An 11,615-nucleotide genomic window follows, 5' to 3' on the forward strand; every position below is an offset into this window, starting at 1 on the left:
GACCAACCCGGACCGCAAGGGTTGGGTTGGGTTAGATTTTATTTTGGGTTGGGTTGGGTTAAAAATGTTAAAAAATATTAAATTAAGGTTGAGTCTCGGGTTACCCCATGACCCGACCCGACCCGACTCAATACCTGTCTCTTATACACATCTAGATGTGTATAAGAGACAGGCCTCCACCTTGACACTTGCGGCCAACTTTCTTCCATAAGGCATGCCCTTGCCTCTATAACCATTGCGTAGGCCAATGGCCAACGGCAAAGCCTTACCTTCGGCCAACACTTAGCCTCACGCTCAATAAGTGCCCAAACTAACCTCAAGATGAGCTTGGCCAACATATACCCTGCTCAACGCATGGCATCATCTCGGCGTACACTTAGCCGCTCACTCCATGCCCCATGCCCATCATGCGCTCAACTAACCTCCATAAAACATGGCTGCCTCATACCTCAATAACCTTCAACTCATCATGGTCTTCAACGCATGGACACTTTTGGCTTCCACACTTAGCCAAATTTTCCTTACGAAATTTCATCAATGCCTTGCTATCCGAGAGCCTTAATTCTCAACACTTAGAACTTTTCTTCCTTTTCAAACATCCCCGTCCAACTTATTTTCAGTGCGTGATCAATTCAAACACATTAATTCAATTTATGATTATTATGAATTTTTTTAATGTGAAATTAACCATTTGAGAGATGATTCAAAAGCCTTTGAGGGGCATTTAGTAAAAGTAGAGGGTATATTTGCTTAAATTAAATACTTGATCTTAATCTACCATTACCATATTATCAATAAATAAAAATGCCTAGGATTATATCCTTCTCTATCATAGAAACTATTTACCAGAATTTTTAATATAAAAAATTTCAAATAATAAATCATATATACCGAATTCTATTTTTTTAACCATAGAGACGAATTTTGTAATGTATAGATTTTCAAAATGTTTGAAATTACATTGATTACATTTAAGCATTTTTAAAAATATATATAGATTAAAAGGGAATGAGATTCAACGTAGACGGACAATTATTATAATTTAATCATCATTTAATGTTGTGTCGAGTTGTAGATGGAAGAAATTGATGCTCACAAGTATTAATTTCACTTTGGTTTTTATGAAGTTTTCTTATATATATATATATATATATATATAAACCACGTCATGATACTTCTATTTTAAAAATAGTTAGTACTATAGTTGTAGTAAATATTAGTATAAATTTTGTGTTGAAATTTAAAATTTTGAACAATAGACGATATTTTAATTTAGGTTAAATTTATTGGTTAAAATATAATTTTAATCTTTTTTTCTTTTATTTCATTCTATTCTAGTTATGTATTTTTTAAAAAAATATGAAAATAGTCAATGTTTTAATTTAGGTTAAACTACCATTTTAGTACTATAGTTTGATATTTTTTCAATTTTAGGCGGCGTACTCTCAATTATCCAATTTTAGTTCATATACTTACAATAAATATTCAATTTAATTCTTGAAATTTTTTTTTTAAAAAAATAAAATTTGGTTAAATAATAATAATATTTTTTATATAAATAAATATAATATGTGAATATATTTTAAAAAATTATAGTAAAAATGCTAAAAAAAATTGACAGCTAAAAGAATATGAACTAAAATTAAAAAAACTTCAAAAGATAAGAATTGAAATGGTATTTTAATCTTTGTTTTATTATTGACTTTTTAAAAAATAATTTTAGTCCTTCTTATATTTTTTTCTACATTTAATAGTGTATTTTCTTATAAAAAAATTCATAATATTATTATTATGAGCTGTTTTTAAATATAGAAAACGGTTAAAAAATGGTTTCAAATATAACCAATTTTCCCATTCTATTATATATATATTTTTTGTCTATCATTGATAATAAAGTTTTGTTATATTGAAAAAAAAATTTCCAATAACTTTACAATTTAATACAAGTACTCCATTATTAATTTTAAAAATTAAATTTAAGATTTATGAAAAAGTAGAGAATAAAATGAAATAAAATTCAAAATAGAATAACTGAAATTTTAACTAAATCTTTTAATTTGTGCCACGTGGCTAAACACCAGTGGTCAAGGTATTAGAAGAGAACTCCTCGCTATCAGAGCTCCATTACGTAACAAATCCGTCGTATTATAAAATCCGAAAAACGTCGAAAAATCAGCGCAAGTTAGAGCAAACTAAAATGCGCCATTTACCATTTTTTCTTTCCCTCCTTTCATTTGCTTTTTGTCTCCAATTGCTTTCGTTCATCACTGCCTTTTTTCCTCACCGCTCATTTGTTTCTGTGATTCTCTTCCGCCGCGCTTTTTCTTTGATCTGCCGTGAAAGCCTAGGGCTCAACTTGATCGTCTCGTGACTGGGAAAACTGAAATTCTTCTTCACTTTGATGCATTCATTTCTCAGATTGATTCGGTAATCAACAACAGTTTCGTCTTTGTTTGTGCACGGATGTGCTCCACCGGCGTTCCATGGCGTCTCCGGTGGCTACTCATCTCAACATCTCCACCTCTTCCTCTCTCTGCCGTTCCAAGGTTCTCTTCTTTTCTAATCTTATTGCGCATCGTTTTCTAGTTACAGTTTGTTTCACTGTTTTTTTCAAGTCCGGGAAATTGGATGTTATTTTCGGCTGGAGTTTATTGGCTTGGATTTTTCTCGAGTTTTTCGGATCTGTTGGTTTTTTCGACATTGAGAAGTCAGTAGAGATGTTATTTGGAGAGAGATTAACTTCTTGGACCGATAAAGATTGAAGTATATTATAGAACTCATTTTTTAGTTCTATCTTCTTATCATGTTATTACATTTTGATTTCGGTAGTAGATTGTTGTCGAATGATTTGGATCAATATTAACTTCTTGGACCGATAAAGATTTGTAGTATAATTTAGAACTCATTTTTTACTTATATCTTCACATTTTGATTTCGGTAGTAGATTGTTGTCGAATGATTTGGATCGATATTAACTTCTTGGACCGATAAAGATTTGAAGTATATTTTAGAACTCATTTTTTACTTGTATCTTCACACTTTGATTTCGGCAGTAGATTGTTTCCGAATGACTTGGATCGATATTAACTTCTTGGACCGATAAAGAATTGAAGTATATTTTAGAACTCATTTTAGGTAAATATTTTGTCGTTGTTGTTTTATTACATTTTGGTACTTTATTGCTGTTGAATGATTGATGGGCGCATTTCTCTCCCTCTTACTTTTACAATTTACACTGTTGTAGGGATCGTTTATGTACTTACCAATCCTAGTTTGATTTATTATAGAGCCTAATGTGCTTTCTTTTTTTTTTTTTTGCCTATCGTTCCTCTTCTCTTAGCTGTAGGAATCTTTTTCTTTCATCCTGCTCATATCTCATTTGATCACTTTATATCTCTTGGATTTAATTTGAACTAGATAGTAATGGTTTTCTCTATTATCTCACTGGAATTTTCTGAAAGTATTGTTCACTGTTGCTTTTGGTTTCCTGTGTATAGAGGTTGTCTCTGAGGCTCAGTAGGAATCGAACAAAATTTATTACTAGCACAACTCAGAAGAGGAGATCTCATTCCCTGAAGGTTGTCCAGTCAGTCCTGAATAACTGCAAGTCAAATTTAAATGACAATGGAGCAAGTGAAGAAGCAAAACTGCTTCTTGAGAGATTGTATGCCCAGACACAGAGATTGGAAGAACATGTAAACAAAGATCCTCACTCCCCCCAAGATGTTTGGCTAGGGCTCAGTCTTGAAAATCTCGAGTCTGATCTCCAGGCTGCATTGGCAGTATTGAAAAAGAAGGAAGAAGATCTACAAGATGCAGAAAGAACGATTCTATTAGAACGAAGCCAATTAAATAATGCGAGGGAGAAGTTGGAGAAGCAGGAGGAAGAATTAACTGCTGCTTATCATAAACAGCAAAAATTAGAAGATGAGCTTAAGCAGGCAAATCTAGACTTAGCTTCTCAAGCTAGACAGATTGATGAATTAAAACTTCAAATTAGGGAGAAAGACGGGGGGATTGCTGCAGTTGAATCTGCCCTTACTTTGAAAGAAGACGAGTTGAAGAGAATGAGAGATGATTTGGCTAAGAAGAGTGAGGAAGCTGTTAAAACAGATTTTGAACTTAAATCTAAGTCCCAGCTTCTGACTGAAGCCATCGAAGTAGTGAAAAGACAAGAAGTTGAGCTGCAAATGCTTAAAAAGGCTGTGCTAGAGAAAGAAAAAGAACTGGAACTTTCTGTAAAGCTGCAGAAACTTGAAGAGGAAAGACTGGAAGTTGTAGAGAAAAATTTGGAGAACAGGACCATGGAATGGTTGTTAGCACAGGAAGAATTGAAAAAAATGAGAAAGGAAGGATCTAAGAAAGCAGTAGAGATGAACAAAACAGTGAATGACTTCAACCGAGTTAAGAAGCTTCTTGCCGATGTAAAAAGTGAGTTAGTTTCCTCTCAAAAGTCCCTTGTGTCCTCCAGAAAGAAAATAGAAGAACAAGAAGATATTCTTGGGAGGCAAATGGCAGAACTTGAAGAACAAAAGAAGGGTATCAATGCATATATGTCAAGTTTAAAAGATGCTCAAATTGAAGTAGAGAGTGAAAGAGTGAAGCTTAGAGTTGCAGAGGCTCATAACAAGGAGCTTGAATGCGACTTGTTGATGGAAAAGGAGCTCACTGATGAGTTACAGCAACAACTGAAGAAAGAGAAATCCTATCTCCAGCAGGAAACTGAGGAGAAATCACTTCTACAGAAGGAGCTAGAGCATAAACATATCGAGTTCGAGAAAACTCACACTCTCCTTCAAGATAAAGCGTCGGAGTTGGTCGAAGCCAAGTTAGAAATCCAGCATTTGAAATCCGAACAGGTTTCTCTTCAACTTCTTTTGGAAGAGAAAGACTTGGAGATACTCGATGCACAAAAGAAAATTGAGGAATTAAATCAGGAAATTATTGAGCTACAAACGCTTATGAGTATTAAAGAAGCTCAGCTCAATCAGACAACTGCTATGCTGAAAGAGAAAGATGAATGCGTTCAGATAATGCAAAATGAACTAAACGATACAAAGCTGAAAATTTCCGAAGCCGAAGCAGCAGTAGAACACATTGTGGATCTCACAAATAAATTGGTGATTTCCATCAAAGGCGGCGACGACAATGATGTTTTGAATTTGAACAACGATCTTAGCCTCAATCTACAGCAGCAGTTATTCATGAAACCTACTGATAACATGAAACTACAGAAGAAACAGCTCGAAACGGAGTTAGAGCTCACCAAGGAAAGCTTGAGACAAAAAGAAATGGAAATTCTAGCTGCAGAAAGAGCACTGACCGTTAAAGACGAGGAACTAAAAACGGTTCAGGAAAGATTAGATGCAAAGGAGAAAGAATTCGAGAAGATGAAGGAAGAGATGGATGAAGAAGCTAAAGATACAAGGAAGCTATACACATTGGCACAAGACAATGTTGGAGGAGAGGACAACAACATTGAGGACTTTGCAATTGGAAGGCTTCAAGTTGAAGCTGCTCAGTTAGAGGTAGAAGCAGCTACTAGCGCTCTTCAGAAACTCACAGACATGAGCCGAGAGCTTCTGAATAAAGCTAGCCATAGCCTCGAGGTTGATATCGGTTCAAGAAGCATTCACATTCAGCAGCACAATGACGACGAAGACGATGTCGATGCCGGAACAGGCGGTTGGGTTGATAATAACAACACAAGATTTAATGAAGTGAAGGTGGAAGTTTCCCGTCTTTCATCTCTAACTGAACAGCTCTTGAAGGAAGCTGGTATATTTGTTGATGCGAATTAGTGGAGATTTATTGGGATGAATAAAGGGTAGCTTGTGTAAATATTGGTTGCTTTTGGCATTATTTTTCCTTCCCAAGGCACTTCAAAGTTAACAAATTCGATTTTCTCTCTTATTTACTACGGCGACGAATCCGTAGCAATCAATAGAAAAGGTAAATCCTATATGATAGCACTCCATTTTTTCGATTCGGCAGTTTTTCATTCCGTCAAAAATCGATTTTACGGTATAGACACTTATGACCTCTCCCTCTATGCCCTAATTTGCCGCCACAGTCAAAAGGTCGGATGTTTGAGAGTAATTTTGAAATGGTTAAAATCATTTTTATCACTTCCAAAATTATGTTAAACATATTTTTTTAATCATTCAAAATCAATTTTAATGATACGAAAATTACATTTAAAAGTTTAAAATTAAATACTAATTTTGAGCGATTAAAAATGTGTTTTGGAGTGATTTTGAACTTGGCAAAAATGATTTCAATCATTTCAAAATCATTACTAAATATACATTAAAATTGTTGCATAAAGTCATTTGATTGCTATGCTTGGTACGTTGCTTAGTCAAAATAATCAAAATGGTATACCTTCAAGTTCAATTGCTCTTCACTATATGTTGGCTGACATCTCATGGATTTAAATATGAGTAAACATCAAGATTTTCCTCTTCCATCGGATTTGAACTTATGATCTTTAGTAGGAAGTAGAAATGTCTTAATATTGATTTAAGTTTGTACAGGCAACATATAATTTGCTTGAAAGGTAATTCTAAAGTATTTTAGTCAAATTACAAAGATAGTCTTTTTTTAACTTTTAAGCTTTTTGATATCATGATAGTTCAACAATAATTGATATTATACTCGTTTCTTTAAAGTTGAAGGTTCAAATCTTAATTTTTTTCATATTTGTTGTACTCAAAAAGAAAAGAAAAACTTACGAAGTTATCGCTAGCATGCAAATGTATTGAAATATAAAAGATAACGAAGAGTTCTAATATACCCTTCCCTTTTATGTATTTGAAATGCCAGTGGAGCCTAAATAACAAAACAATTGCCTACCTTTTTCTTTACACTGTCTATGTATCCATATACCTCAAACCACTTTGCAAGCTAACTACTTATATTCCTTAACAACGGCCTGACTTTCAATTCTATGTTTAAAAAAATCCACAAAAATGAAGAAAGCAATTGAGTTGGAGAATGAAGAGAGATACATAAGAAACTTACGAAACCTATTAAACATTTTCAAATCTTAGAAATCAACAAGACACAAAATTTAAGGTTCTAAAAACCATTAAATTGTGGTACTTACTGCTTGCTATTAAAAAAAAAAATCCTAGTTTTAAGATTTGAAATTTAATAACTTGCTATATGCTAGTATACAGTTCCAATGTCCAAGGCCTGAACCATCCACCAAACAGCATAGAAAATCTACAACCACTTTTAAGACATGAGCCTTATATAAACACGACCATATTTATAAAACACATTATTCTTCTATACATACACATTCTTAAGCAAAGCTGGCTTGCTTGTTTGTTTCACAACTGTACAGGAGCATTTACATAGTACTGGGAGTATAAACCAGTCAGTAAAGTTAATCTATACAGATAACTTGGCACAACTTTTTGCTGATGGAACGAACAAACTGGTCGTAGCATCATCGTGCGACCGTGCTAACGCCATCTCCGAAAAGAATGTTTTTCACAGGCGGAGGAATCCAAGCTGGATTGTTGGCGTTCTGTCCTTCGATATGTTGAGATTCACAATACACAAGGTTGCTTTGTCCTTTCTTCACCTTTGATCTCCCCACCTTCTTCCCAAATGCAATTCCCAGCTTCATTGCTGTAAACATCCCAAATGCAATCAGAACTGGTCTAACTGACCAGTGAAAGTCCTCAAGGTGTTGGTACTTTTTCACCATCCCTGGACAAGTGCTAAAGTTGACTGCCTCGACCTCGGCTGGATCAGCCATGTATGAATCACATTCTTCTTTGAAAGAGAGAATTCCAGGGAACTTGACCATGAGACAACCATTGGGTAGGATCCACCAAATCCTCCCTGTGGCCCAAACATTTCCTTTTTTACGAGGCCATTCGAATCGTGGTCTCAGGATGCTGGCTTTTATCCGTACAAATTGGCCAACGCAAAACGATTCTGCCATTTGAAACTGGGAAGAGTTACCATTCCAGAGAGTTTCTACACCAATAAAAGCAACAGCTACATTACCAACACGATCGATTGAATGAAGAATTCCCACTGGAGAGTGTTTCTTTTCTGCTTCCTTCAAACGTATCCAGTCACCAACTGCTAACCCGAAACTCACCCGCTCAAGCGTTGAAGCATACACTCTTACGGGATCATGGATTCCACGAACTCTCACCAAAACAAAAGCATCCTTTTCAGTTTCGCGTTCTAAACCCACTATCTTTCCTTCAGGGATGTTCATATTATCTGACTTGCATGAATTCAATGGCTTTCTAGAACGCACCAAGTCATTCACTTGCAAGTGATCCTTTGAGAGAAACCATTCAGTATGTCCAGTGGCATTTGATTTGTTCAACACTTTTGAACTCCCAATGGCTTGCCAGTCGCTATTAACATGTTGAGAGCTACAAAGCAGAATTAACTCCATCAATTAATTATATATATATATACCAAAAAGAGAGAGAGAGAGAGAGAGAGATGGCATTCCTTATAATTACTTGTATCTTCTCTCTTACATTTAATTTTCTCTTTAAAACAGACTTCTCATGTCCCTTATTGTCTACAAATTCTGTTAATGGTCAAAACTTGAAGTCCAAAGATTTAGTTGGATAGTACAGAAAGAAAGAAACTAGTTACTAATGCTAGCTAAATGCATAAATGAATCAAGTAGGAAATTCAAACGAAACCAAAAGTACAAATTATACACCTCAATCAGAGACCAAGAAAAATAATAGACAGAAAACCATACAACTCTTACAATCAAAAGAAGGAAGCATTTTTTGATTGATAAGGAAATCAATGTCATGGGAAAACAGAGCAGATATGAAGGAGAAGGCATACCTCTGGAACACATTTAGTATGTCTGTCAATAAAGGACGACTCCTTAAGTCATATTCAAAGCAACCAAGAAGAACATTCTCGATTAGAGGAGGAAGTCCACTTGGAATACATGGTTTTTCTTGTTTCCTGACAACAGAATGAAATATTTCATCAACTGATTTCCCACGCCATGGCTGTACACCAGTCAACATCTCAATTATGCAGCAGGCAAACCCCCAAGAATCAGTTTCATACGATACCGGACCTCTAACTTCTGGCTGCCATTGTTCTGGTGCCATATAGTTAGGTGTCCCAAGTCTCTGAATTATATCCATATTTGGTATCGGTACACCGTGTAGTAGAAAAGGAATTCCAACATCTCCCAAAATTGCTTGATCCTTGGTGGTAAGGAGCATGTTTGAAGGTTTCAGGTTAAGAACCAAGATCTCTTTTGAGTGCAATTCTAGAATCCCCTGGGCTAGATTGATTCCATATCTGAAACGAGTAGCATATGTGGAGTATTAGTAGCCCCCACAAAAGTTATTAGTTCAATCAATAGATAGCACTTAGAAGCACTAATCTAAAAGATACAGATAACAACTTCATTGTCAACCTAAACATTCAAACCCATATCAAAATATCACCTCAATACATCAGGGAGAGAAAGCTTTCCATCTTTAAGGCGAGCCATTTTATCAGCAACTGATCCTTCATAGAATTTCATGATGATGCATAACTGAAAGAACACACAAAGGACAGTAACATCTTAGCAACCTGTAAGGTACCTAGTTACGGATATTAGTATGGTGGTATTAGTATGGGGCATAAGGGTAATTAGGTAGGGAGTTAGTGTATCTTGATATAAAATTGTTAGGATACCTCCTAACTAGAATAAGACCTAAAACATATTGAGATATAAAAGATGAAACTACAAGATAATCCAAGTATAAGCCACTTGAGACCTCCCTCTTGAGTATTCTAATCCAAACCCTAGATCACTCAACAATTACCTACCTACACATATATTTCGAACAAAATAGCCCTACAAATGCTGAAGCTACAGATACCAGAATTACCTTCCCACCAATTATAGACACTCCATACAGCCTGCAGACACCCTTTGCACCTTGACACTTATAGAAATGATCCTCAAGTTTATCCAAAACAACCCTCAAATGGTCATCTTTAACAGGATTCAACATCTTGACTGCAACTTCATGATACTCATCATAATCCTTAGTGGACTGATGGTGAGTTGCTAACCAAACATCACCGAATACGCCTCGCCCAATTCGATGCCTAAGCTTCACTTTTGAAGGTTCAATCCTAGGGCTTGGATAGTTTGATGAAGCAACCACTGTCCTAACATGATCAGGATCACCATCAAGAAGCTCATACTCAAAAGAAGGAACCGGTTGAGAAGCAGCTTCTTGTGTAGACATTCTTCAAATCAAATCTGAAACAAGAGGAAAAATTTAAAAAAAAAAACAACCCAACCCCCCCCCCCCCCCCCCAACCACAGAAAATGATCACAAATTAAGTAAGAAGAAGAAAAACACAGAACTAAAATAAACATTACACCAAACAACAACAGCTATCAGGAAATTCAAATAAAAACCCAACTGGAACAACAAACAAAGAATGAAACCAAAATCAAAACTAGGCTGATTAATTGGGGAAGAAAAATAATCATATAAACTTGAAATCAAAAGAAGACCCAAATCAAAAGGAAGAAGAAAGACCCTGTTTGTGTGGGTTTCGTGGGAAACAAAAAACAGAGGCAGAAGAGGAAGAAGTTGAAAAGGGCAAAAGGGTTTGGAGGGAAGAGAAAGAACATACCGAAGTGGGAAAAATCGGTGGAAGCTAAGGAAGAAACATGAGAGCGAAAGAGTGAGAGAGAAGAAATAAGGAAGAAAAAGTGTTGATTTTTGTGTAAAAATGGGAAGGAAGAGAGGAAGGGAAGGGGGATTGAGCCGGCAAATCGGCAATGGCATTATTTATTGAAATTACGGATTAGTCCACTTGTTCGCTCTAACTCAACGCCACCACCTTTATTTCTCTTTTTCGAAGTTCTCCCCTTCAAGTTATTATTATTATTTTTTTAATGTTAAATTATTTATTTAAAGAGTTTTATAAAAAAAAATATGGATATTATTTTCAAGGACAATACCACTAAAAATACTTATCCCAGATGTGCTGAGAAATTTTGTTATATTTATGAATATTTTTATTCATTTTTCTATAATTGAGAACAATCCTAAAATTCATGTTTAGATTTTAAGAAAAATTGCAAAACTCACCCCTAAAATATATGATATTTATAATTACATCCTAAAGCTTTTAATTGTAAAAATCAGGACCTCAAACTTCGTTAAAATTGAACCCTTAAATTTACAATAGTTGTAGAAATTAAACTCCCGTATGATAAAAATTGATCCCTCAAACTTATACAATTATTACAATTTCTGCCATTATGTAAGTTTGAGAGCTCAATCTTAATACTTGTATAAGTTTAAGTCTTAATTTTGTCAACTGAAAGTCTGAGAATATCATTGCAACTACCACCATAATTTATGAGTGGTTTTGGCAAATTTTCCTAAAATTTAATTTGAACCACAAAACTTGTGGTTGTTAACACAATCGTATACTAATTAAATTATGCTTAATTTGGCCTGATATTGAATTTTTGAGTAGGAGTGCAACAAAAAATTGAGTAACTGAAAGATCAAGCTTACCAAATGTTTTATTGGTTTTGTTTGATTTTTTAGTATAAAATTCTCATTAGGAGAAAA

General features: G+C 34.8%; 2 protein-coding genes across 2 annotated transcripts; one reads left to right on the forward strand and one right to left on the reverse strand.

Moving 5' to 3' along the window:
- The first annotated feature begins 2,237 nt into the window (after window positions 1–2,237).
- Window positions 2,238–5,969, forward strand: LOC120086075 (myosin-11). The gene is made up of 2 exons (XM_039042508.1): window positions 2,238–2,546; window positions 3,498–5,969. The coding sequence occupies exons 1-2, from the start codon at window positions 2,484–2,486 to the stop codon at window positions 5,799–5,801; spliced, it is 2,367 nt and encodes a 788-aa protein (XP_038898436.1). The 5' UTR covers window positions 2,238–2,483; the 3' UTR covers window positions 5,802–5,969.
- A 1,252-nt stretch (window positions 5,970–7,221) lies between these two features.
- On the reverse strand, window positions 7,222–10,837 carry LOC120085949 (probable serine/threonine-protein kinase DDB_G0292354). Its single transcript, XM_039042281.1, has 5 exons — window positions 10,663–10,837; window positions 9,900–10,279; window positions 9,468–9,559; window positions 8,845–9,318; window positions 7,222–8,408 (listed from the first exon to the last, which is right to left on the reverse strand). Exons 2-5 carry the CDS (start codon window positions 10,263–10,265, stop codon window positions 7,457–7,459), a joined length of 1,884 nt encoding a protein of 627 aa, XP_038898209.1. The 5' UTR covers window positions 10,266–10,279; window positions 10,663–10,837; the 3' UTR covers window positions 7,222–7,456.
- Between the last annotated feature and the right edge of the window lie 778 nt (window positions 10,838–11,615).

This window comes from Benincasa hispida, chromosome 9 (genome assembly GCF_009727055.1).
Source record: "Benincasa hispida cultivar B227 chromosome 9, ASM972705v1, whole genome shotgun sequence".
NCBI classification, from domain to species: Eukaryota; Viridiplantae; Streptophyta; class Magnoliopsida; order Cucurbitales; family Cucurbitaceae; genus Benincasa; species Benincasa hispida.

Coding starts and splice junctions, on each gene's coding strand:
- LOC120085949 (XM_039042281.1), bottom strand. CDS start 10,265: ATGTCTACACAAGAAGCTGCTTCTCAACCGGTTCCTTCTTTTGAGTAT. Junction 9,560..9,899: donor TGTCTATAATTGGTGGGAAG/GTAATTCTGGTA, acceptor GTGTTCTTTCAG/TTATGCATCATCATGAAATT. Junction 9,319..9,467: donor TCTCTCCCTGATGTATTGAG/GTGATATTTTGA, acceptor TACTCGTTTCAG/ATATGGAATCAATCTAGCCC.
- LOC120086075 (XM_039042508.1), top strand. CDS start 2,484: ATGGCGTCTCCGGTGGCTACTCATCTCAACATCTCCACCTCTTCCTCT. Junction 2,547..3,497: donor CCTCTCTCTGCCGTTCCAAG/GTTCTCTTCTTT, acceptor TCCTGTGTATAG/AGGTTGTCTCTGAGGCTCAG.